Source organism: Mirounga leonina, unplaced genomic scaffold, assembly GCF_011800145.1.
Source record: "Mirounga leonina isolate KUSES-001 unplaced genomic scaffold, KU_Mleo_1.0 Mir_107, whole genome shotgun sequence".
NCBI classification, from domain to species: Eukaryota; Metazoa; Chordata; class Mammalia; order Carnivora; family Phocidae; genus Mirounga; species Mirounga leonina.
This window is the reverse complement of record NW_023270233.1, coordinates 4759068-4786864: the sequence shown is the minus strand read 5'-3', so window position 1 is coordinate 4786864 and position 27797 is coordinate 4759068. Positions and strand designations below refer to the sequence as shown.

Genomic DNA, 27797 nt, shown 5'->3' with positions numbered 1-27797 from the left:
ATAAAACTAATCTGAATCAGGTTCCTTCTTCTTCCTTCTTGTCCCTTTTGAGTGAGTCCCAGGCTCTGTTCTGTCTTTGTCATGCTCCATTTGTTGTGTCAACCATTCTTTTTCTAGCTGTTTCAGCATGTCTGCAGTGAGGAGGCCTTGCTGCACCAATCTGGAAGCAAGGGATTTCTCTCCCGCACTGGGGCTGGGTGGCTCGGCAGCTTTACTCCCTAACGTTTTGGTGCCACGCACCCTTCTAGCTTGGCCCTTTAAAGTTCCTGATGATCGCGGCTGGCTCTCTGCTGACGAGCTCTCCAAATTCAACAGCTTATGCGTCTCTGAAATTTTAATCAGTTTGGTGATGTTGTGTACACCGTCTTGGATAATGCCATCTAGGTCTTTCTGGAGGTCTCGAACAAGGCTGGCATCTGGAAACATATCTATAAACCGGTAGCTGGGAAAGAGACATATTATGTTATAACAACAGCTCTTCTCACAGTATTGGACTTATCTCACTGACATAACTCCATCTTGACACTGATGGGTCCCAAATACTCTGTTGTTGCAAATTCTGTCCAGTGCATTTGCTCAACCTTTATTTCAGCACCAGCACACCTGAGAAATATTGTCATTATGAGGGTAGGTCATCACGCATATCTTAAGTGATTCTGATATGCTCCCCGGTGGTACATGCCCAACCTTTGAAAATCACTGACCTAGCACAGTACTTTTCAAATATTAATATACAAGTGAGTCACCTGGATATTTTGTTAAAATGCAGTTTGATTAAGTCTGGGGTGGGCCTGATATTCTCTAGTTCTAACAAGCTCCCGGGTGATGCCAATGCTTTTGGTCCACGGACCACCATTTGTGTAGCAAGGATCTAGTAAACCTTCTCACCTACCTATCTTAACTAGAATCGTAAGTCCCTCAGTCATTTTTAGAATGGGTATAAACAAGGCTCAACAGCCAAAATGGACAACAAACATAACATAGAACAACACCCTGCAAAAATGTTTCTAACTTGAGATCAAAAGACCATATTCATAAAATCTTTGATTTCCTCTATTACTTAGAAAAACGAGAGTACATAAAGGAAAAATTTGATACCTTAGCCAGAGGTAAAGATCCAAGACATCATGGACAGCTTCTAGATCCATGAGGTCTTTAATATTCTTAGGTGAAAGTAATGGCCACTTAATATATCTGCGTAACCATGAGAAGGTCAGTGGTTGATTCCTGCTATACTGCCTGGCAAACTGAAAGAGAAGAAAAGAGTTTGGTAAAAGAATCAAAATTCACTTAAGTCTGCAATTAGAAAAAGAAAACACAACAAAACATTAACTGTGGTTATGTTTCAATAAGCAGGCTGGTATCTTTCCTTCTTTATACTTTTCTATATTTTTTAGAACATGTAATATTTTATAAAGATACTTTTAAGGAAAAAAAGGGGGAGAGGGTTTCCTTCACTTTCCAAAACCAGGGCAATAATATGTGCATCAGAAGTTGTACAAGAACGAACTTTCCAGAGCCTAAGTCTGTTAACTTTTATGAACATTAATGTTCTAAGTTCTGGATAGACATCGAAGACTCTCATTTCTATCCCTTCATCCAATAGTCCTGTAACTACAAATATGAGCTGTATCTTGTTAATGTCCTCTCTTATCATAAAGAAACCCTTTGGGGTGGCTTGGTGCAAGGCTGCATATGAGTCAAACTGGTAAAGAGACTCCGCCTCTTCACTCAGCTGTATTGTTTTGGCCAAGCCACCACTCTGTGCTTCAGTTTCCTCATCAATATCATAAGACCACCACACCTCCTTCTGGAACCACAGGACACTGTTGGAGAATGTGCTTGGAAAACCAGGCTGCTCCCACTCCCCAACAATGCTAGGCAGGATTATGCATCAGACCACAACCAAATATGGTCTGTCTATAGAAGACAGACCACAACCATATGAGACCTCTAGAACAAGAGTTTAAAATCTTTAGCTTCAAGAATAAGCTGATTTCAAATGGTTCATTTCATGGTTAGGGAAAATTCTCTCTAAATGTTTAACCTAAGCAAGGTCAATACTTCAGAGAGGCAAGGGAGTTTTAGAACAATTGTGGTTAAATAATGTTATGATTTGGGGCGCCTGGGTGGCTCAGTCGATTAAGCGTCTGCCTTCGGCTCAGGTCATGATCCCAGAGTCCTGGGATCGAGCCCCATGTCGGGCTCTCTGCTGAGCGGGAAGCCTGCTTCTCCCCCTCCCTCTCCCTCTGCCTGCCGTTCCACCTGCCTGTGCTCTCATTCTCTCTCTGTCAAATAAATAAATAAAATCTTAGAAAAAAATAATGTTATGATTTTATTAAATTCAGTTGTGCATTCTGCTAAGCTTAATAAATGCCAAACAGGATAGCCACAAAGGATGGAAATCTGACCATACTAACCTGCTAAAGCAGGAAAGCCAAACTCAATTTCTCTTACAAAGACAGTGGCTTTAATATTTGTGGCCACAAACTAGTGGAAACCCAGTATGTCAAAGAGCTAAGTATGGAGCTGCCCAGAGAAGAGAAGGGAGAGACACCTATCAGATACCTCCATCCAACAGCCAGCCCTAAAGGAGCTCCCCAGAACACTGATTCCAAACAACTATCCCGGGGGGCATCAGAGGCCATCAATGGGATTGAGCTATAGTTCAGTAATAATGGTGATCAAGAAAAAAGGAGGGGCGCCTGGGTGGCTCAGTTCATTTAAGCGACTGCCTTCGGCTCAGGTCATGATCCCAGGGTCCTGGGATCGAGTCCTACATAGGGCTCCCTGCTCCGAGGGAAGCCTGCTTCTCCCTCTCCCACTCCCCCTGCTTGTGTTCCCTTTCTCACTGTCTCTCTCTGTCAATTAAATATTTAAAAAAAAAAAAGAAAAAAGGAAAAATCTCTAAATTTCACATGCTAACCAATAACAGAACATATAAGCAACTGTTGGCCTGTACCGTTCCAGACCTCTTACTCCTTAGTAAAATGCTGCTGCTTCATTAGAATAGCTGTTTGAAGGATGGTATAAATGGGGTCAGGGCCATGAACTCGCGCTCCATCCAGGTCAGTTTATAGCATTTGAGACTTTGTTCCATAAACTTCAACTATGCTAACTAACTCTCCCATAAATGTCAGCTCTAAGAAACGTATTTTCTAGGTAAATACCTGGACTTGCAATACCTCTAAGACATATTAATGGGAAAAGAAAAAGGCTAGCTGCAGAATAATTCATCATAACATTTATGGGAAAACACACCCACGCAACAAAACTAGAATTTCTGTATGTACACATATGTAGGCAAACACAACGGAAGAGGTCTGCAGTGACACAAACTGTTAACTATAGCTCTGTCAAAGACTGGGATTGGGGGTGGTAACCCAATTTAACCTATCTGTAGTGTTTTAATTTGTGCAGCGAGAAAGCATTTATGTATTATTTATGTGATTTCAAAGTAATTTAGAACATAATTTAGAAACAGATTTGGTAGGAACACAGCTAGTACGCAGAATGCTGAGTTCTATAGAGAAGACAGTGGTGAGACTATAAGTCCGAGGAGGATTCAGAGAGGAGGCCTGTGGGGGTTTAGTGGGATGGAACTCCAGGCAGAGGCAATAGGGGGAGAGGCAAGGGCACTGCAAGGTGAGAGGACATGGCAGGGGGCTAGAAGTTCAGCTTCCACTGCCCTTCCCTGCCCACCCTTGTCTGGGTGCATCCTGTGCTCCTCAGAAGGCAGAGGTTTGCAACCCTATGCAAATGAATGAAAAAAAAAGGGGCTGAAGCTTGGCACCAAACTCATAAAAGACAGCAATCCTTGGCTCAGTGCCTTATAATTAGGAAAACTGAATACTATTGCCACAGCTCACCCCTACTCCCCTTCTCCTTCCAAAAAATATTAACCAATGCCATTAAGAAAGAAGTGTATCAGAGCGCCTGGCTGGTTCAGTTGATAGAGCATGTGACTTTTTTTTTTTTTTTAAGATTTTATTTATTTATTTGTCACAAAGAGAGAGACAGAGAGCACACGAGAGCACGCGCACAAGTAGGGGGAGCAGCAGGCAGAAGGAGAAGCAAGCTCCCCACTGAGCAAGGAGCCCAATACGGGACTCAATCCCAGGACCCTGGGACCGTGACCTGAGCCAAAGGCAGGTACCCAACTGAGCCACCCAGACATCCCAGAGCATGTGACTCTTGATCTCAGGGCTGTGAGTTCACATCCCACGTTGGGCATGGAGTCTACTTAAAATAAATAAATAAACGAACAAATATTAAAAAGCAGACCAAAAAAAAAAAAGTGTATCATTAGGCAAAGAACCCCCCTTGAAAAAAAATTACAGTTGTTTTTGTTTTAGCTTCTTCACAAAGGCTACCATACAAACCCAAATACAAAGCAACAATTCCCCATTACCCCAAAAAATTGCCTGTAAGAAAAAAAGAGCCACTTTGTATTTAACTTCTTATATAGTATCCCATATCGAAAGATACTCTCCAGGGGCGCCTGGGTGGCTCAGTTACGGTTAAATGACTGCCTTCGGCCCAGGTCATGATCCCAGAGTCCCAGGATCGAGTCCTGCATCAGGCTCCCTGCTCAGCAAGGAGCCTGCTTCTCCCTCTGACCCTCACCCCCTTCATGGTCTCTCTCACTCTCTCTCTCAAATAAATAAGATCTTCAAAAAAAAAAGAAAGAAAGAAAGATACTCTCCAATTGTTTTAATTTGAATAACAAAATATTGTTTGGGGAAATGCACGGACTTGAAACAACTCAAAATATAAAGACAAAGGCTTACTTGTAACAGTGAAGAACAGACAAAGGGCTGCTTCTTGTTGATAGGAGCTGTGCAGAAAACATACCTCACTCGTAGACTTAATGGAATATGTTGGATCAACTCTGCAGAAAATTTAAAATCATCCATATTGCAGACAAAATACTGCCCATCAACTTGTGAAAAATCTACAAAAATATCCTGGGGGGAGGGGGGAAATAAATTACTGGACTGCCTAAGCGGGCATGAATAAAGAACTCAAGTCTACAAACGACAATCTCTTTAAATCTGTAACAGTTTTCTAGAAAGGCCTGCTTAATCTGCCTTCCCAAGCTAAAAGACCTCCCCCATAGCCTTCCCAACCTGAAATACTCAGAAAATTCCTCAGGACAAAAGTCCCAGAGGATTTTCTGAGAACATTTTTTTCACTTTCAAGATAAACTTCACAAGTAGCAATGTCACAAAAACAGACTATCCACTGATGCCCAGGAGATTAACTAATAATTGTCTGACATATCAACATTTTTAGAAAAGAAATTTTAGATTTTAGAAGAGATTTAAAAATGAGTTCTTACTTACAATGAGATTAGAAAGTGTTGTATCAGGGAGATGGTAGGCAAACATCTCAATCTGCTCAGCAGTTGGATGAAGACCGGCTGCCTTTAGTAAAAAAAAAAAAAAAAAAAAACATGGAACACTTCATCTAAAACTAATGATGTAATGTATGGGGATTAACATAAGAATAAAATTTAAAAAAAAAACTGTAAGTTTTCTTCTTTTTATTTTTTAAGATGTTATTTATTTGACAGAGAGAGACAGCAAGAGAGGGAGGAGTTGGAGAGGGAGAAGCAGGCTCCCCGCTGAACAGGGACCCTGATGCGGGGCTCGATCGACCCTGGGATCATGACCTGAGTCGAAGGCAGACACTTAATGACTGAGCCACCCAGGCGTCCCAAGTTTTCTTCTTTTTAAAGGACAACTTTTCTTTAAGTTATTTCAAAATAAAGTCCTATATTCAGGCTAAGCTCTCGCCAAATGAGTTAAATGCCAAGAATTTGAGTAAAAAAGAAAAAAACAACATCACTTTCCCATCTATTACCAATTAAGAAAACTGATGAGATAAAACTAACCAATTATACCCAACTGAGTAATTAGTCAATCTTTCACATACATCTTAGTTACACGCCTAAAATCTATGATGATCTGATAGAGTACCAAAACTGCTTTCCACGGTCTCAATTATCTTCACTGAACAAAAATGAACAAGGAAAACCCAATTGCTTTAGCCAAGGCAATAAAACTGACAGACAAATCCAGGAAAGAATGTCTAAACTGGAGGCCAGTGATCTCTTCAACTGTATTCCAGTATTAATAAATGCCTACAGGTAAGTATATGCAGAGAGAAAGGGAATGGGAAAGAAAAAGAGCAAAGGATGAATGGAGGAAAGAAGAGATGAGTCACAGGAGGGAGAAAGAATAGGAGCACAGGAAATGAGGTGCACAGGAGAAAAGTGGGAGTGTGTCATTATCAACTGCACTTTTAACAAAAGCTGCAAGGCACCTGGGTGGCTCAGTTGGTTAAGCGACTGCTTTCGGCTCAGGTCATGATCCTGGAGTCCCTGGATGGAGTCCCGCATCGGGCTCCCTGCTCGGCAGGGAGCCTGCTTCTCCCTCTGACCCTCCCCCCTCTCATGTGCTCTCTCTCTCATTCTCTCTATCTCAAATAAATAAATAAAATCTTTAAAAAAAAAAAAAGTTGCAGAAATTAGTTCAACCACAGCTTTCCTCCAGGAATGTTTCCTTGCATCATCTCATTTCTATGCCCCTTCAGCAGAGCCACTGAAAAATGCGAAGAGCCACGTTAATTTGTAAGCGAATTTTCCAAGCAACTTAAATTGTAACAGTTTGTTTAAAATACATATGCTGCTGCCTCATTAACTGCACAAAACTGAATCTTGTCCTTACTGGCTCAAAGTTGTATTGCTTAGTACTGTTTTTGCCCCACACTCAAGGGTTTCTTCTACATTCAAGCTTCTTATAATTTTTCAGTCTGCTGACATAGCTGTGTGTCCACCTAAAGCAACTATACCCCCACCCCACCCATCACTAGACTATAGGAAGAACTAAAGGAAAATCAGGTTCATTAAACTTGTTCCATCTGGATCTTTCACTTGCACACCATTCTCTGATGAAGGGGTCCCTATACCACTCCAAAGCAGTAAAGTCGGGCTTCCTTAACATGATTTTCATGGCACAAAACTTTCTTTTGCTTATATTAGAGTCTAGAAGATAGGTGAAGAAAGGAATGACTGTCCTCCACAGAGAAGTAATTAACATGTTACACCGTACCTTTATAGGCTCCACATGCCTATTCAAAATTTCCTTTAATAAACTGAGGTCTTCTCGATTCATTGTTGTCACTTCTCCTTCTTTATATTTTGAACTGAACCTACCAGCTCTGCCAGCAATCTGCAAAGCCTGAGAGGTGGTAATTGGTTCTATTTCTTTCTCTCCCTTTTCATTGATAGTGGGCTTTATAAGGGAGTAAAAAATAATTCTTCTTATGCTCCTGAAATAGAAATAAAAGTACTCGCTCAGACTGCTGAATAAAAGACTCTCCATCATTTTGGGTCATTGTAGAAATGCTCACTGCAATTCTAGTTTAGGCCTGCTTACAATCTTGTCCACTGTTTACAAAATAAGGAAAAGAGGTTTGTTAGTAATTCTTTTTCTTCCCATTAAATAGTTATTTTTTAACAAATGTGTAAATTTACTAAAAATCATTAAGTTGTACATTTACAAGGGGTAAACTGTGGAGGATGTAAATTATCCTTCAATAAGGTACAGAAATAATTTTCTTTTTTAAGATTGATTGATTGATGTATGTTATGTATGTATGAGAGAGCAAGAGCACGAGCAGGGGGAGGAGCAGAGGGAGAGGCCAAGCAGATTCCATTCTGAGTACAGAGCCTGACTCAGGGCTCCATCCCAGGACCCTGAGATCATGACCTGAGTTGAAATCAAGAGTCAGACACCACCGACTGAGCCACCCAGGCGCCCTGAAAATAACTTTTTTTTTTTTTAAACAAATAAACCACATAAAGTGCTCTCAGACTGCTTTTAAAAGTTGGCTGCTATCCCTGGGTGGCTCAGTGGGTTAAGTGTCAGACTCTTTGATTTCAGCTCAGGTCATGATCTCAGGGTTGTGAGATCGAGCCCCATGGAGATCTCTGTGCTCAGCAGAGAGTCAGCTTGAGAGTCTCTCTCCTTCTCCCTCTACCCCTCCCCTCTCACATGGTCTAACAAAAAAACAAAACAAAAACAAAAGTTGGCTGCTATTAATAGCTTTGAATAGTTCTTTAATTCATAAAGGTATAATTGCCTTGATTACCCAGAGAAGAATATTTAGGCATAAAACCTAATGCCTAGTTCCACATTCATAATGGGCACTCACACACTTGCTGAGAAACTGAAAATACAGTAAAATAACATAACAGGTTAGTGGTAGGGAGTTCACTCAAAACTCCTAGTACTGTGTGCTATTTTCTTTTTATTCCCTCAAAAGATGTAAACAAGATAAAACTCAGATCTGTATTATAATACCCATTCTCCTAAACCTAAATGTTTGGCCATTCTATTGCCAATTAGAAAATATTTAACTGCCATCAAACCCATTGAATATCCATGATTATTTAAAACAAATTACTTACAAATTAAGTCCCATGCCAATTGCATCTGTAGCAACCAGGATTTTGCATGGATCATCAGGATCATTAAACTTTTTTGCTTGAGCAAGTTTGGTCCCTAAAATAAGAAGAGTTTATGTTAGTTCAGCATTCTCAATCTGCCACATCACACCAAGTATATCTCACCCCTCACCTCTTACTCTCCAATCTGCCACATCACACCAAGTATATCTCACCCCTCACCTCTTACTCTCCATTTTTATCAATAAAACTCATTGTTTCTGGGTGCCTGGGTGGCTCAGTTAAGCGTCCAACTCTTGATTTCAACTCAGGTCATGATCTCAGGGTCCTGGGATCGAGCCCGCATTGGGCTCCACACTGAGCTTAGAGCCTGCTTGGGATTCTCTCTCTCCCTCTCCCTCTGCCCCCCCCACCCCACTCACACTTGCTCTCTCTCCCCCTAGGGAAAAAAAAGAGAGAGAGAGATTTCAGGACTACAACTTCAACATAATTACCAAGCTCATATTTCACATTTTAATATTTTTGTTTTGTTTTGTTTTTAGAGAGAGAGCCAGGAAGGGCAGAAGGAGAGGGAGAGAAAGAATCCTAAGCAGGCTCCACGCCCAGCACAGAGCCCAACATGGGGCTCGATCTCACAACCCTGAGATCATGACCTGAGCCAAAATCAAGTGCCAGATGCCTAACTGACTGAGACACCCAGGTGCCCCTTTAATGACTTTCTGTAAGAAAATCATCAACTCAACATTTAAAATACAGTCCAACAATAGCAGCAAGAACTATGAATTTAAAAACTTCTATCCCTACCAAGATGAACCAGAGAAATTTTATACAACCCACAATAAATTATTAATGTATCAAGTTAATTCAGTATCTTTTACTGCATCTTCTATACACAGCTCGACATAAATGGCAAAAATAAGAGACTTCATATCCCTGTCATGATGAAAGCCAATAATTACCAGGTGGGAGACTGCCATATATAACAGCTGATTCCAATCCCCGAATTTCAATCTGTCGACTCACAGAATAAATATCATTCTTGCTAAAACAGACAATGCAGTCCCCAGGCCGAAGGTTGTCTAACGATTCTAATGCATGATCCAGCACGGAAATGGGGGTAAGCCTCTTATAGTTTCGAACCTACAATAAAGACATGATATTGTAAAATAACACATTTAACTTCTTATGACTAATAACTAAGTGAAAAACTTGCAATGAAATGTAGCTAAGGGGCCCCTGGGTGGCTCAGTTAAGCATCTGCCTTTGGCTCAGGTCATGATCCCAGGATGCTGGGATCGAGCCCTGCATCAGGCTCCTTGCTCAACGGGGAATGTGGGGGTGGGGGGGGTGTCTGCTTTTCCCTCATCCTCTGCCCCTCCTCCCTGCTTGTGTTGTCTCTAAATAAATAAATAAATAAATAAATAAATAAAATCTTAACAAAAAAACATAACTGACAAGTTCCAACATTTTTCAAAGGAAAATACAGAAAAACATTTTCATATTATAAATGATACCATCAGTTCTCATTGGTATTTCTAAATCCATAAAATGTCATATAGCATTTCACAAATTTTCAAAGCACTTTCATATATATTCAATTTTCATGGCAACTTGGTAACTTCAGAATGCTTATTAACTATTAGTTCCATTTTATGAAAAGGTAAAATAGAGCCCATAGAAAAGATCAGGTCTGATAAGGATTCTTTCCGTTCTGGCCTTCTGTGATTTGCCTAAGAACGCAAAGCTAATAAAAGCAAAGCCTAGAACCCAGAATTTCTTCCACTACATTCCAGCCTCTCCCTGAAAGCTGAACACAAAACAAATGGGCCCATTTTTAAAAATGTCTTCATCTTACTCAAGAACTATAGTAAAAAACAAAACAAATGTAGGATTAAAAGGAAACCAGTTACTTTCTATTCTATGAATTTCAGAAAGGGATACAAACTATCTCTAGCAATTAGATGTATATCAAAAGTCCTAATACTGGACATCTGAGGCTCAGAAAACCATGAACTTTTGCTAAGCCTCAAACTTCGAACATTCCTGACTTAGTTAATTCTAAAGAGATCTGCTCAAACTCCAAAAGGTTTTGTCAAGAAAAGATGAAAAGTCTCCTGTACTTCTGGAAGGCTTAGGGTATGATGGACATTCTGCCAGGATTTCGGATCATGATATTCAACCAAGTATGTATGATCTAGTCAACTGTGAGAAAATGAAGCATTCTTTTTAGTTAAGTTCTGATTTTGCCACTATGTGGGACCTACGAAGCCACTGCTGGGGTACTCTAGGCTATTTGCTACGCCACCTTGAGACAAAGCATATAATCTAGTACCTCTACTTCCTCCCCAGTCGTGTACATAAGCTCAGTAACCAGGTCAATAGCAGCAGATTCTCCACACAAATGGACTTCTTCAGCACAGAGTCCTGTTAAATGCAAAATCAGTAGTTTTTTAAAGATATGAAATTAAATATTGTAATACCTTATATAGCAAAAGTACTTTAAGTTTGCTTACCTATTGCTTTACAACTTTACCAAGCGTTTTCATCAATATTATCTCTTTGATGCAAACCTCAAATTAACAACATTCTAGTGGGCAAAGATTCTATTTTTATGACTCTCAGAGTTTTTAAACTGCTTTGGCCAAGGTTTTGAGTCTATTAGAGGGTGAAACCAGCCAGGACTAGAGAACCTTGCATTCTGATGGTTAGCACTGAATCTTATACTTGCATTTTTCAAATTAGGCTCCATGGAATCACTAAGGTGCCTCAGAGGCTGAGGGCTGGAGGGTAAATGAAACTCCAAGCTCCTTATCGCTGAGCAGATCCACTCTCATCCATTTTAAATTACAGACTTTAATGTATACACTTTGTTTGAAGGAGTTCAGCTATTTGTTTTTAAATTTGAAAACACCTGCCCTACAACACGGGCTGATCAAAAATCCACTCCAATCAAGCAGTGGAAATGTTCATTCATGTCCATGGATCTCAAAAACTCCAATTCCAGGAGCCTATCCTAAAGTAATAACTAAATAAACAAATGAAAAGCTATGGCCACAAAAATTTTTACTGTAGCACTATCAGTAATAGGAAAAAATGTTCAACTCTGTGGAAAAAAAAAACAGTGCAGCTCTTCAACGGAGAATATACGATATTAATATGTGGGGTGAAAAAAAGTCTATGAAACAACAAACTGGAAAGAAAAAAAAAAAGCAAGATACAAAATAATTCACAAGACACCGTATTCCCAAGGAAAAAGACTGGCATGAAAACACCAAAATGTTAATCCTGGTTGTGTAAAGATGGCAAGATTTGAATTTTAACTTTAATTAACTGGTTATGCTAACTTTAGAGTAGGAAAACTGGACTTTCCATTATTCAAATAATGTTTAGGAAATAAGAACTCACACTAGGCTGACTCTTTTGTTTGATTTGTGTCAAAGAGAGAGGATCCTAATGATTCTATCTGGCACTGTCAAGCAGAGAAATGCATCTCCATGCAGATGACACAAAGCACAGGTCTTAGCATTCAGACCACCAACCTAGAAGCGCTCTGGTCCAGGCCCATCCTCTGGCTGGATCTTTGATCATTTGAATTTCATCAATCACGGCCACTTCATCTACAATAAGAAGTTCTCATGAGCAACACAATCTACTTAAATAGCGTCATGAACAAATTATAGCACCACAACTCAAGTTTTTGTCACCACCATCATCACAATCGTCACTCACTAAGCACTTCTTTTCTGGCAGGCTTGTTCTAAGTGCTTTATTTACAATTATATATCTCATTTAATCCCGACAACGAGCCTATACAATAAGTATCATCATTCTAGCTATTGTACAGAAGAATTAACTAAAGCCCAGAGAAGTCACTGGCCCAAGGTTACACAGCATGTGCAGTTAGTAAGTGTTAAGATCTAAAAACATGAAATTCAAACCCAGGCCATCTAGCATGTAGTAGGTCCCTTTGTCCTATTTTCTGCAATCTCAGAGGCAGCCTGGAGAATCTGCTTAATAAGAACTAACACACCCAGGGGCGCCTGGGTAGCTCTGTCGGTTGAGTGTCCGACTCTCGATTTCAGCTCAGAGTCATGATCTCGGGGTCATGGAATCAAGCCCTGCATAGGGCTCCACACTCAGCGGGTAGTCTGCTTCAGATTCTCTCTCTCCCTCTGCCCCTCCCCCTGCTTGTGCATGCATGCACACACTCTCTAAAATAAATAAACCTTTAAAAAAAAAAAACACACCCACGGGGTAGTAAAAAAGAGAAAGTATCTATACTTCCAGGAACAAGGAGTAGACAGCCCCACTATAAATGAAGCCTCTCTATCACAGGAACCCAGACAGATGCCAGGAGCAGAAAGTGGAAGAGCAAGAGTCATTCCCTGAGCTCCAGCTATGCTCATTCTTAGGGGCTTTAAGCTCATCACTATGGCAAAAATTAGTACCTCATTTTATTTTCTAATGCCAAAATGCTTTTGACCATATTATTTTATTAAGTCAAATAAATTATATTTTAATTTTCTTCCTCAAATACCAAGGAGTTGAGAAAAGCACATTTAAAAAAAATTAATATGCCCACAGTAACATTTAGGAAACAAAAGAAAGCACATTTTATACTGAAAAACCATCAGATTAAAAATCACTTATTGCAATTGGGTACATACAAACAAGATTAGAAAAAAGGGGACAGGAGGGAATTTTGATTTATAAACTTCTGTGCTATCTAAATTTTTTTTTTAAAAGATTTTATTTATTCATTTGAGACACAGAGATACAGAGAGAGAGAGAGCATGAGCAGGGGGCGAGACAGAGGGAGAGGGAGAAGCAGGCTCCCCGCTGAGCCAGGAACCTGATATGGGGCTCAATCCCAGAACCCTGGGATCGGGACTTGAGTCAAAGGCAAACGCTTAACAACTGAGCCATTCAGGCGCCCCTGCGCTATCTAAATTTTTACAGTGTATTACTTTTATAATAAACTCATCTTTTAAAAACTAACCATTTACTCAGAAAAATTATTAAAATGAAAAAAGCTAACTAAAGTACATAATATATACCTATTTAACTATACACACCCACAATGCACACATAAGTATATGCATACACAACACAAACACAGAAGAAATCTGGAAAATACACACCACAGGGTTAACACTTGTTGATTCTAGATGGGTAGAATTGAGAGGTTGTAGGTTTTCTCTCTTTGCATTTATTTTTATATTTTCTATAATGAAGATATGATTGCTTACTGGTAAGAAGAAGTTAATTTTTATTTAAAATATTTTCAAAACTACTTAAATAGAAGTTCACTGAAGTGTTACATATAATGGTGAAAAACTTTATTTTTTTTAAGATTTGATTTATTCATTTGAAAGAGAGAGAGAGAACACGAGCAGAGGGGAGGGGCAGAGGGAGAGGGAGAAGCAGGCTCCCCGCTGAGCAGGGAGCCGGGACACGGGCTCAATCCCAGGACTCCAATATCACGACCCAAGCCGAAGGCAAGTGCTTAATGGACTGAGCCATCCAGGCACCCATTAGTAAAAAACTTTAAACAACCTAAATATTCTTTAGTAGGGGAGGGAATGAATTTTAGTCATAAGATGGAATTTTAGTCATAAGTTTAAATGAATAAACTTGATATATATATTTATGATATATACGATATACATGCGATATGATACACCTAAAACAAGACTAGATCTAAAAACATGCTGTGTAGAATAAAAAGCAAGTTGTGATGTCCACAATAGCCAAACTGTAGAAAGAGCCAAGATGTCCATCGACAGATGAATGCATAAAGAAGATGTGGTGTATATATACAATGGAATATTATGCAGCCATCAAAAGGAATGAGATCTTGCCATTTGCAACGACATAGATGGAACTGGACGGTGTTATGCTGAGTGAAATAAGTCAATGAGAGAAAGACACGTATCATATGACCTCACTGATATGGGAATCTCAGGAAACAAACTGAGGATTGCTGGAGTGGGGGGTGGGGTGGGAGGGATGGGGTGGCTGGGTGATAGACATTGGGGAGGGTATGTGCTAAGGTGAGCGCTGTGAATTGTGCAAGACTGTTGAATCACAGATCTGTACCTCTGAAACAAATAATGCAATATATGTTAAGAAAAAAAAAAGAAGGAAAGAAGAAGATAGTAGGAGGAGAAAGAAGGCGGGGAAATCGGAGGGGGAGACGAACCATGAGAGACGATGGACTCTGAAAAACAAACTGAGGGTTCTAGAGGGGAGGGGGGTGGGAGGATGGGTTAGCCTGGTGATGGGTATTAAAGAGGGCACGTTCTGCATGGAGCACTGGGTGTTATGCACAAATAATGAATCATGGAACACTACATCAAAAACTTTAATATAACAATTAAAAAAGTCCAAAAAAAAAAAAAAAAGCAAGTTGTGGAACAATAACACAATATGGTAATCATGTCAATGTTTTAAAATACACAATCTAGGGGCGCCTGGCTGGCTCAGTTGGAAGAGCCACGACTCTTGATCTTGGGGTGGTAAGTTCAAGCCCCACGCTGAGTGTAAATAAACTTCATTTTTTTTTTTAAGATTTTATTTATTTACTTTAAAGAGAGCAAGAGAGAGCACAAGGCGGGGGTGGAGGAGAAGCAGACTCCCCGCTGAGCAGGGAACCCAACATGGGCTCTATCCCAGGACCCTGAGATCATGACCTGAGCTGAAGGGAGCCACTTGACTGACTGAGCCACCCAGATGCCCCATAATAAATAAACTTTAAAAAAATTCTTGGGGCACCTGCGTGGCTCAGTTGGTTAAGCATCTGACTCTTGATTTTGGCTCAGGTCATGATCTCAGGGTCCGTGCTCAGTGGGGAGTCTGTTTCCCCTCTCCCTCCCCCTGCTCACACACACTCTCTCTCTCAAATAAACAAATCTTTTTAAAAAATTCTTTAGGGGCACCTGGGTGGCTCAGTCGTTAAGCGGCTGCCTTCGGCTCAGGTCATGATCCCAGAGTCCTGGGATCGAGCCCCGCATCGGGCTCCCTGCTCAGAGGGAAGCCTGCTTCTCCCTCTCCTATTCCCCCTGCTTGTGTTCCTTCTCTCACTGTGTCTCTGTCAAATAAATAAATAAAATCTTTAAAAAAAAAAAATTCTTTAAAATAAATAAATCTTATTTATTTATTTTATACGTATTGGTGATATGAAAAAAGACAGGAAAGATATATACCAAATACTTGACAGCAGCTGGATCAAAAGAGGAATTGAATCGGGGAGTGGTACAAAGGAAACATCATACTTGTTAACATTTTAGTTCCTTGGAGAGAAAAAGGGAAAGGAACATTCAAAAGCAAACACCATAGAGTTTGGCATTTATCAGCGGTGGTGAGCACTGGCTATCTGTTGTCCTAGTCATCTCAATTAAAAAAATTTTTTACAATAAAAACAATTTCGTATGTTCATCTGTCTTTTCAAATAAAAAATTACTAAACCATAGTGTTTTAAATGGCATGTACATACAAGGAGTTGTAACACTGCACATCTCAACGGTACAAGCAACGTGGGCAGCCTGTTTCCCATCTGGCTCTATGGTCACACGCTCTTCCCCTGTTACCAAGTCACACGGAACACCCTAGGATGACAAAAAGAAATCCGGAGTTATCACCACCTTTAAAATAACAGAAAAAGAAGTTTTGGATGTTTGAGTATTTTCGCCATTACCATCAAATTTATTCCCAATCCTGTAAAGAAAATTTTTATGAAAAATAAAAGTGGCTCGCTTACATAACCTACATAAACTTGGAAACATCTCAAATCAGCTTAATTCTCAGGTAACACAAACATGAGAAATCATAGCAGTTTCACTTTTTAACTTTGTATGTTTCTGTACTATTTTGGTTTATTAAAATGAACATGGATTGTTTCTATATTCAAGAAGAATATTATAAATAATATTTAAGAACGTAAAGACCCCCTAATAGAATTCCTTGAGAAGGAGCAGCATTAATAGTATGGTATAATAGTTTGCCCAGGACTGAGGGGCTCCTCAGGACGAAGGGCTTTAGGTGCTAAATCTGGGAAAGTTCAGGCAATCCGGGACAGCTAGTCTCCCTAGAGGCCTGAACTAATCATGAAGAAACATCTGATATATCCAAACTGAGTGACAGTTTACAACACAAATGACTGGTAGTTTTCCAAATGTAAAGGTTTTGAAAGATAAAAGAAGGTTCCTGAGGAGTTGTCCCAGATTAATGGAAACTAGAGACATGATAACAAAATACAGCGTTGAGACTGTGGACAGAATCCTAAGGGGTTGGAAGACAGTGGTGGTGGTGTTATCGACAACTGGCAATTTAAATATAGACTGTGGATTAAATAATAGTATTCTATCAATATTAAATACCCTGCTTTCGAGAAATACCACGTGGTTATGTCAAAGAAAGTCTCTGTTCTGAGGAAATACCTTCTTATTTATGGATAAGGAGGCAGGATGTATGTCAAATTACACAAGTCATCCAGAACAAAAAACAGAGAATACAAATTATCTTCCCAAACCTGTTCATCTCACATTATAAAGTCATAAGACAATGAACCAGAACGTGGCCCGTTTAGTGAAACGATGCCTCAGACGACAGGGCGTTCAGTCCTTTGCAGGTCTAAACAAGTGGCTTCAGTCTTTATCATTAGTTCTAGTTCATAGCATCAGAGGTCTAATTGAAAAAAAGGTAAGTTAAATACAATAACAGAGTAGGTTAACTCTGAGGAAGCAAAAGAGGGCCTCAGAGGGAGTTTCAACTGTATCAATAGTTTACTTCTTAAAAAAATAAATAAAACAAGAAGTATGGTGAAATGTTAGAATCCGATGGGAGTTGGGTAGTGTGGATTCAAGTTATTTGCATGTAATTCTCTGCATTTCTCTGTAGTGGTGAAATATTCTGTGATACTGTATTTCATTCATTCCAATACACTTTTCACATTTTAGTATCTCTGAAATCAGGAGGTAGCCTAATGGCAGGTCAGAGTTCAGTTGGCAGCTTCTTTTTCTTTCTCAGTTGTACATAAAATAATCGTACATCTTACAAAGTACAATGAACTACAGCAACTTTTATTAGTGGTAAATTACTACATATGCCCTTCCCCACCTTCCACCTTTACCCTGCCCAGCCCTCCCAAATTAACAAGAAAAAGAGCAAATATTTGGTAATATACTGACAGCAGCATTACTCTTTTCGAAGATCTCATGTGCCAGTAATTTTAAAGGGCCACAATACACTCCAGATTTTGCTGACAAGTATTTCTGGATTGCATGATAAGTCTTTCCACTGTTTGTGGGGCCTGAATGGAATATTATCTTCCGCTGTATGGCTCTGGCTTCTGGGTACCTAAAACATAAGTAGGTAAACAGCTTATTCCCATTAACCTGAAAGTCCATCCTGGTAAAAGTTATCAACCGAAAATGATTCCAATGAAACATCCTGTTAATATTCACTTGACAGGATCTTTTGGGAAACTAAATAAAATGATGAGTTTCAGATCCACACTAAAATAATGACTTTTGGGGCACCTGGGTGGCTTGGTCAGTTAAGCTTCTGCCTTTGGCTCAGGTCATAATCCCAGGATCCTGGGATCAAGCCCGTCGGGCTCTCTGCTCAGTGGGGAGCCTGCTTCTCCCTCTCCCTCTACCTGCCGCTCCCCCCGCTTGTGCTCACTTGCTCTTGCACGCTCTCTCTGCCAAATAAATAAAAAAATTAAAAAATATTGACTGTTTTTGTTTGCCTTTGGCTCAGGTCATGATTCCAGGGTCCTGGGATCAGGCCTCGCATCAGGCTCCCTGCTCAGTGGAGAGTCTGCTGCTCCTTCTGTCCCTCTCCCCCTCGTTTGTGTTCTGTCTCTCTCAAATAAATAAATAAAATCTTAAACCCCCCCCCCCAAAAAAAAAATATTGACTGTTTTCCAAGATTGGCACTTACTAACTAAAGGACAGAAAAATCTAAATGCAAATTAATTTCTTGGATATTTTTGCCATTGTCCAAGTCCCTTCTCTTCAGGAGTTTAACTTAAAGTAAGTTTAAACTGCTATCAGCTCCACAGACATGCTGATTTCACTTCCACAGCTCTAAATACATGACCCTATAAGTAAATATTCCTAGGCTTCTGAATTTCAACATATATAATGTAATGACTGAGTCTTCTGTCTCCAGCCATGATGAATGGTACGGGACTTGCCCGCCCACCACAAACAAGTACAAAACTGGACAAAATACATGCCACAGCTGCTTGGGGACATAAACAACAGGCAGTGGAGGACTACAGCCCTGAAACAAAGGAACACTTGAGATGAGCCCTACTGCACTCCAGCAGGGCACAGGGAGGTGGAACCCAAGCAAAGTATGACAGTCCCAATGAGCTGAGCAGTAGAGATCAAAGTCAGAGATGCTAAAGCAGGTGGGATTTGAAGGGCATAGTGTGGAAGAGAAGAAAGGGTTCAGTGGAGGAAGTGCCTTCAAGTCTATGTGAGGCTTCCCTTGGGTCTCTGGCCAAGGGCTGGGCTGCACATGTGCAGGGTCTAGCAGAAAGCAGCTTGCTAAGGGTTTTAGCAGAAAGTCTCAAAGAGGTGGCAAAGCGCTAGATGTTGCGAGCTCCAGCCACAATGGCGGTAGTGATGAGAGCTCGTTAACACCCAGGCATTTAGCTGACACTAGGCCACACTTTAATTGTAAGGCCGAAACCCTAAAGTAAGGGCTACTCTAGATTTGTCCTAGTAAAACCTACTACCTAGCTTGATCAGAATCAAGGGGAGACACCAGAATTAATTGCCTGTTTTTCAAGGGAAAACAACTCCTAGACTCCTTATGATTTATCATCCACCCTACAATAAAAAAATGTAATGATCACCAATCTCCCAAGATTAGACACTAGTATCAAACCCACAAGTAAAGAAACTAACCAGTTTGGTGGTATTCTTAAGTCACTGATTTTACGAAGGTCATCCTTACATTCCAACACAGGAAATATCTGTTTTGCGTGTCTCAAGAAAAATGGAAATAAATCATCCACATGAGCTGAAAAATAAAACACTGCATTAACAGGTGCAATCTACATGTTATCCATAACCAGACTTAGCGAAACTTTCCTTCTTAGCGAGGTAGTCAAGGGGAGGATACCAGGATAAAAAGAAAAATTCTGGAGCAAGGAACTCTATCCTTTTCTCAGATCCTGCTTCGTCTTGTGTTTTCTTTTTAATTTCACTTACGTTTTCTAGGAAAATAGCAAATTGGCTGTCAACCACCATGTTCTACTCTTCTGATAAAAACAGGTAAAGATCAGCATTGGTGAAAGTTAAATTAAAAAACCTGGAAATATACATTAGCAAGAAGACCTATGGTTACTGAAGAGAAATGCAGGTACAAACACTTTACATTTAAAAAACATAACCAAAGCCAAACTGTCGATGGGAACACAACAGTGATGTTCTTACATTTTTTCTTTTCTCGCAAAAACTCTGTCCTGATATGAGGGAGAAAAAAAGTCAGTGGCAGAAACAGATGGAATCTGCCACATATTGATTCTATCTTCTATGAGAGTTCACTTCACTGTTGCCTATACATAACACATAGCCGAGAGCAGAAGGTGATAGATCAAGACCCCAGTCTTCCTCTAGTCTAAGATATATGGTGGATTTAATGACCAGCTCAGAGATCCACTATAGAAGCAAAATGACCTAGAAGGCCTCCTATGAAAGCACACAATTATTTACAGACGGTGTGAATGGGCCCACTCTATAACAAACAAGCTCTGACCAGAGAAATAGACATGAAGCACAAGAAGAAATACAAAGTATGCTCAACACATTTTAAAAGAGATTTTTAAAAATCTCTAAACACTTACCTGCACTGAAGCAAATATCATTCAAAATAATGTGAATGTCCACATCCAGAGAATGAGACTGCATGATATAATTTCTAAAGCTAACGAAAGCTTGATGGAAGAGACGAGCTGTGGGAAACACAAAACCAAAATAGGTAAGGCTTAGTTTTCATTTCATTTCTCATTTAAAAGGTACATATACACGTTACACCTAACTCATCAAAGTGTCCTCTTTCTTTGGGGTCAGAGGAGGGTCCTACAGCTGGATTATTATGATCTGGCCTACAGTGAAATCCTAGCACCACATGAAGGAAAAATTAACACACAGCTCCTTTGCCGTGTGTCCAGCTCACCGGGTGCATCTTGCCAAACTCCTGTCAAGACAGAAGCAAAGGTCAGGGACATCCTCCAGACAACACGTATGTACTTGTTTCCTGGGTACGCGAGGTCTCACACAAGAATGACAAAGCTGTAATCTATGAAGTAATAAAATATCTCTAATGGAAATGCTATTAGCCTTACCATCGAGTCCATAATCAGCACCCAGTTTCTGAATTTCTTTCCTCTTGTAAAACTTGTCTAAGATCTTCTTTACTTCATCTGAAAGAAAGATGTGCTTAACATTGGATTTCTAGATGGAGAAATGCCCAAAGAACAAAAGAAACTTGAAGTCATAACACTCATGGCAGCAGCTTACTGAGAGTTCCAAGTATTTAAAGGTTTTAGTTGACCACATGCTTTTTATGGTTTAATAGTGCAACCGAGTGTCTAGAAAAATTATAAATTCAAATAATAGAATATTCCTGTTATACTGCAGAGGAATAAGCAAGGTGCCATAGGATTAGACATTGCCCTTAGCCTCCATCAGGGCACTCTTAGATGACCATATTCTGTTTCATTTACTTACATCCTTTCTAAACATCTAATAGTGAGCAGTTAAAAGGTATCTAGAAAGACAACCAGAACTGCAAGGAGCAGATCACCATGCTTTTACTCAAATGACTAAAGAGGTCAGGGATGATCTGTAGTTTGAAGATGATGATTTTAAGAACAGACTACGCTTATTTTGTTCTAGATGGCATAACTACAGTCAGTGGGAAGTGAGGGATGCAGATTTCAGTGGAATTTATACAAGAACTTAGAACAGTGGAAAGGGGCTGCCTCAAAAAAGTGCCAGCTCCTTGTCACTGTAAGTGTCAAGCAAGGCTGAGAAGACTGTATTTCAAGGGTGATGGAGGGGAGGGCGAGTCAGATGTCTGATGAAGCAACAGGCCAGTATGAATCAATAATTTCATAAATGAAAATATTTTAGTCAATCAAGCTGCAAATGTATTAACATTGTACATTTTAAATACCACTGCATTATTCCAGAGATAAACGTTCTACTGATCCAGCCACACACACTGTATTTCTGGGAAGACAGGCCAAAATGGAGGATAGTCTTTGCCCACGAAACACTGAAAGGCCAAGTGGCCTGTATTTTTACCTCCTGCCCAAGTACCAACCGCATTTTCATGCAATGACAATACACACAATACTTAAGAAATTAAGCCTGAATAAAGCATCCCACTAATAAAAATTTGTTTTCCATAATGAGGAATTTTAAAATCAGTGGCTTAGGCACTAGATTTGCCCACAATGAAATGTGAGATACATACATATATATCACTTATCACGGGCAGCTATCCTGATATTTCTGGGTATCTGTGACTTTGTACCCAGTGGGGGCGATCATCTCTTTCCATCAATAGTGGAAAAATCAGTGACAAATAAAAGACTGGAAAAAAGCACATGCAACTGCTTGGGGAAATTCTGCAGAACTACAGACTCCATACAAACTGAAGACATCACATTTGTTTAGAATTAACCCACTTTCCATAACTAACACTCGAGTGTTATGCAAGAATCAAGATACTCAAGGATACTTTACTCAAGCATAAGGTTTCTTGTGCTAAGTGAATGACGCTAGTCAAGAAAGACCATATCCTGTGTGATATTATTTATATGAAATATCGTAATGTGAATTAGTGGTTGCCATGGGCTGGGTGAAGGGAAGTGGGGCTAGCGGAATGTAGAGTGACTACTACTAGGTATGGGATTTCTTTTGGGGGTCATGAAAATGTTCTAAAATTAAGATTATGGTGATAGTCTACAACCCTGCAAACATACCATTACACTTTAAATGGATGAATTTTATGGCATATATGTTATTTTTTAAAGCTGTTGTAAAAAAAGAATATTACCTACACAAAAATCTCTGTATCAACACTTTATCTAAAAGCATGCTCCAAATCCACTCCCAACTTTTTAAAAAAAAACTGCAAAAAAAATTAATGGAAATAACACTAAATATTTTTTAATTTACTACAAAAGTATATGAAAACATGTTTTGCTTTTCATAAAAATTAAGCTTTAGATAATTAAGCTTTACATAATTAACATTATGTACAATGTTAATACATTTGCAGCTTGATTGACTAAAATATTTTCATTTATGAAATTATTGATTCATACTGGCCTGTTGCTTCATCAGACATCTGACTCGCCCTCCCCTCCATCACCCTTGAAATACAGTCTTCTCAGCCTTGCTTGACACTTACAGTGACAAGGAGCTGGCACTTTTTTGAGGCAGCCCCTTTCCACTGTTCTAAGTTCTTGTATAAATTCCACTGAAATCTGCATCCCTCACTTCCCACTGACTGTAGTTATGCCATCTAGAACAAAATAAGCGTAGTCTGTTCTTAAAATCATCATCTTCAAACTACAGATCATCCCTGACCTCTTTAGTCATTTGAGTAAAAGCATGGTGATCTGCTCCTTGCAGTACTCAATCAGTTAAGCATCTTCCTTCGGCTCAGGTCACCTGGCTCCCTGCTCAGTGGGAAACCTGCTTCTCCCTCTCCCACTCCCCCTGCTTGTGTTCCCTCTCTCGCTGTGTCTCTCTCTGTCAAATAAATAAATAAAATCTTTTTTAAAAAAATTAAGCTGTAACAGTTTCACTATTCTTAACAGAATGATCTGATTTTTTATCATAATTACTTCTCATTAAAATTAACAGTGATTAAAGGAGACACCCTCTGGATTTCAGCCACAGTAGAAATGACTCAGTCACTACAACTTTCACCAGGTAACAACACATAGCTTTCTTCTAGCCTCCTGCAACGGAGCCTGGGACTTAATACAGCTACACTGGGACTCAGTTACATTTGCTAAAATTAAGAGGCCCACTACAAACTCTAAGCCAGCTGCATCCTTTTAAATGGTTACATTTTCTTTTGAAGAGAAAACAAAATGTTCAAGATAGTCCATCAGGACTTCCAAAATGTGAATCTACCTCACCGGGAGTGTTACACAAAATAACAGTCCACTTTACTCCACCTACATTGTGATGAAGAACAAAGTAGCCGTTACCAACTGGGGTTGCTTAAACCATATGATTTATCCATTTTGTTAAAATGTTTTAATTCCCTCGTTTCACTGTAAGCATCCATCATTAAAGAGAATCCCACTTCAGGACACCAAAGCTACAGCTCATTCGAGCGCTGGAGAAGCAGATGGAAAAGTATACAACTCAACCTCTCTTCATAACAGAGTTGGGAAGGCCAAAGCCACAGTGGAAATGCAGGTGGAGAGAAGTGATCAGAATAGGTTAGAAAATCTCTAGGATCCATAAAGGAAAGGCAGCATCATTCCTCAGTGGTGGCATTTAGCTCCTTTCCCTCTAATATTACAACTAGTATTACTACCACTGTCATTGAATATGAAGATGTGCTGGAATATTGTTCTAGTAGTGGCCAGAACTCATGCTGAACCTTTTTTTTTTTTTTCCCTTTCCAAGTTTTTATTTAAATTCCAGTTAGGCAACATACAGTATAAAATAAATTTCAGATGTAGAACATGCCGAACCTTTCATATCATCACAAAGGGAATGAAAAACCCTAGATCTGCTCCAAGGGTAACTACTGCAGCAGACAGGTGCATCAGACCAAATGCCTCAGACCCTTCTGCCTCACTCTCAGGTGACAGGTGTGACATCAGCACTGAAACGGAGAAGGCTCAGCTATCCTCTACATGCCCAAACGTGTCTGTGCCTGATATCCTGCATCAAATTACAATGACTTTATTAAGCCTCTCCTCCTTCATAAGGTCCCTCCTGCAACCATGATTCTCATCCCGAAAGCTAGATGTGCTCTGAAAAGTGTCACCTAACGTCTATACAGGGACTGTCTCCATAATCTTGACCCCCTTAGTATCATACCTGAATTCCCTACTTCATAAGTGGTATGCCAGAACAAATCCATCCAGGTGTTTTGACAAGCTTCCCCCAAACTCTGACTCCAGTTCACTCTACTAATAGGGAGGCGAGGGGCTTCAACGCTCTTGCAACAGCTCTACAAATCCAAGTTCCAATGTGCATCTACTGGCTCCCTGCTCAGTGGGAAACTTCCACTACTAGGATCTCTAAGGAAACTACCACACAACCTGCCTCAATTAATCTGATACTCTCCCCGGGAGTGACAACTGCTAATAAAATCCACCAAGAATATTATTTTTGCTGCCACCTCCTGTAAACAAGCCAGTGATTAATCAAAAATCAAAAGGAGGGGCGCCTGGGTGGCTCAGTCGTTAAGCGTCTGCCTTTGGCTCAAGTCATGATCCCGGGGTCCTGGGATCGAGTTCCACATCGGGCTCCCTGCTCTGCGGGAAGCCTGCTTCTCCCTCTCCCACTCCCCCTGCTTGTGTTCCCGCTCTCACTGTGTCTCTCTCTGTCAAATAAATAAATAAGCAAAATCTTTAAAAAACAAAAATTAAAAGGAGATCATGCTCTGCAGGTACATCTGCCACCCGTGGTCAGCCAGGGCTCACGTAGCTATGTCAATGTCTGGATGCTACTACTTTCCTCCTTCGCTGCTCCACTTGAGACTGCCCAAAGCTTCCAGCCTAGTCACCTTTCCCAGAAAGAGGAGGGCTACTCTGCCATCAAAGGTAGTTGTACTTCATTGCTAGAACTTCTAAACACTTAAAAATTCATAGTAGTGCCCAAAGTTCTTAAAAATACTACTCTGGTGGAACCAGCTGATTCTAAGTAGAAATATGTATAAGGAATTTTACACCAGCTATTATAGCCTAAAGGGAAAAAGCTAAGGAAAAAAGCCCTTGTTGATACACTAACCTAAAAATACATTATTTTATTAAATCCTCACATCAACCTAGATTTATAGGTAGATTATGTGGGCTTCTAGGGGAATAGTATTCCCAGTTTCCATGTATCAGATTCTTACTGCAGGGTGTCATCCCAACTTTTATTGTTTTTTGTTGTTTTTTTTTTTAATTTGACAGAGAGAGAGAGAGCGCGCGCGCACAAGTAGGCAGAGTGGCAGGCAGAGGGAGAAGGAGAAGCAGGCTCCCCATCGAGCAGAGAGCCCAATGCAGGGCTCGATCCCAGGACCCTGGGATTATGACCCGTGCCGAAGGCAGATGCTTAGCCGACTGAGCCACCCAGGCTCCCCGGCAACCCAACTTTTAATTCCATTTCTCAAATAGCAAATGTTTAGTACAAATAATGTTAGTTTACATTTGTTCATCCCTTTACGTTTTCCAAAGTGCTTTTCCTAACACGTTCTGATGATTTTCACAATCCAGAGATGCAGGCAGAGAAAATATTATGCTCATGTTACCAACTAGGAAATGGACAAAAGGTAAGTAAATTGTAAATCAGACGGGTAACTTAAGTGCTGCGTGACTATCACAAATATGCACCATCTTTCTACACGCAGTCAATCTATATTCACATGGCTAAATTCGTTATAATCAACCAAGAAATATAGACAGGTAGATATTCAGCACCTACCGTGTGACTACAACAGTGCTTGGCACATAGTAGACATACAAGTAGGTTTTGGGGGGGATAAAAACACTAACTCATAAGGGTTCTTAGGAAAATTGAGTCACATGCTTACAATGGTACCTGTTCTCTAGCAAACACTCAATATTAGCCACTGTTTAAAAAAAAAAAAAAAAGGAGCTCGGCAGGAAGCCTCCTTCTCTCTCTCCCACTGCTTGTGTTCCTGCTCTCGCCTGCTCTCGCTATCTCTCTCTCTGTCAAATAAATAAAATCTTTTAAAAAAAAAAGAAAGAAAGAAAGGAATCACAGGGGCATTCAGGCAGTGAAAGTATTGTACTTCTACCCCAAAAAACAAGATTTGGCCCATAATATGTGGTAGTTCTGTATTTTTAAATTACAATAGGAGTCATCAATGTTGCTCGTTGAAGTGAACTGCCTCAGGTAACTCCTGGAGAGCTAGTGCCCTGTGGAGCTATACCATTCCCTCACCCTGCCAGAGCTTCATTTGGTCAGAGGAAATCCCCTGCCTCCCTAATCATCCAGAAACTAAAGAGGTGCAGCCCTATAATCTGAAATTCCCCTTAAGACCATTTGCACGCCTAGCTGTCAAACCCATTCAAAGTTAGTTGCTGCCACTTGCTGATACTGAGCGATTCCTTTCTCTCTGGAGTCCTGGATGATCAAGGATACACACCACCTTTGCCAAAGAACCCGTATCATGTTCTAACTTGTATTAGAGTTGGTTATCCATACATCCTTCCTCCCCGCGAGACTGTAAGTTTCTGGAGCGCAAGAGATCTGAATCTGAGTCTGGTTCCTCTTGGCAACTACCATACAATGCCTAACCGTGCCAGGTTTGCATAGATGCCAATAAATGAGAAAGAATCCTGAAAGAAATCCTCCTCTGGCTTTTCACTGACCATCCCCTTGCCCCTTTTCAAGGACAATAGTTCTAGGCAGCGGAGGAGAAACAAAGGATGCTCGAAAAAGCGGTCGTCCACGTAACGACGCAAGAAAGGTGAATCGTGCCACCAGAAGAGGGTTTAAACCATTCCGAGAGGAGCGCAGTGAAAGGGAAAAGACCACTTCTGGGGCGGCATATTAAAGACTGAGTAAGACGCAGTCCCAAGCCTTGAGGGGCTCACAAACCAGCGCGATACGCAGACACTGACAGGCACGATGACAACACTCGAGGGGACCGCGGGTCTCCAGGGGAACAGGGTGCAGCGTCCTCGCGGCCACGCATCAAGCCCGCAGACACCCCCGCCGCCCTCGCTAGCTCCCGCACTCACTCTTATCCAGAGGGCGGGTTAGCTCGGCCCCGACGTCGCCATCCGCGCTGGGGCCCTGAGGTTTCACAGTCAGAGGCACGAACAAGGATGTGTTCGGGGCTTTAGAACCTCCTGAGGCAGAAGAGGAGGAGGAGGCGGAGGCAGCGGTAGACACGCGCCCCAGAGCCCCAGGCAGGGGTTCACCGCGGGCGCGAAGGACAGAGCAGACCGCTGCCCGGTGGCCAGCCCAGCGCCCCGCCGGGAGCCGAGCCCACAAAAGGGCACACCGGGGGAAGGACATCGAGGCCACAAGCCTTAAAGGAGGCTGGCTGGAGCTGCCTGGGACTTGGCGGTGGACAATGACGC

General features: G+C 40.7%; 1 protein-coding gene across 1 annotated transcript; it reads right to left on the bottom strand.

Moving 5' to 3' along the window:
• LOC118018903 (ATP-dependent RNA helicase SUPV3L1, mitochondrial) lies at window positions 1–27797 on the bottom strand. The gene is made up of 15 exons (XM_035017704.1): window positions 27453–27797; window positions 20838–20915; window positions 20337–20444; window positions 19396–19510; window positions 17662–17830; window positions 15969–16080; window positions 12013–12090; window positions 10806–10897; window positions 9433–9613; window positions 8477–8570; window positions 7116–7335; window positions 5346–5426; window positions 4791–4967; window positions 1099–1247; window positions 1–442 (listed from the first exon to the last, which is right to left on the bottom strand). The coding sequence occupies exons 1-15, from the start codon at window positions 27730–27732 to the stop codon at window positions 7–9; spliced, it is 2370 nt and encodes a 789-aa protein (XP_034873595.1). The 5' UTR covers window positions 27733–27797; the 3' UTR covers window positions 1–6.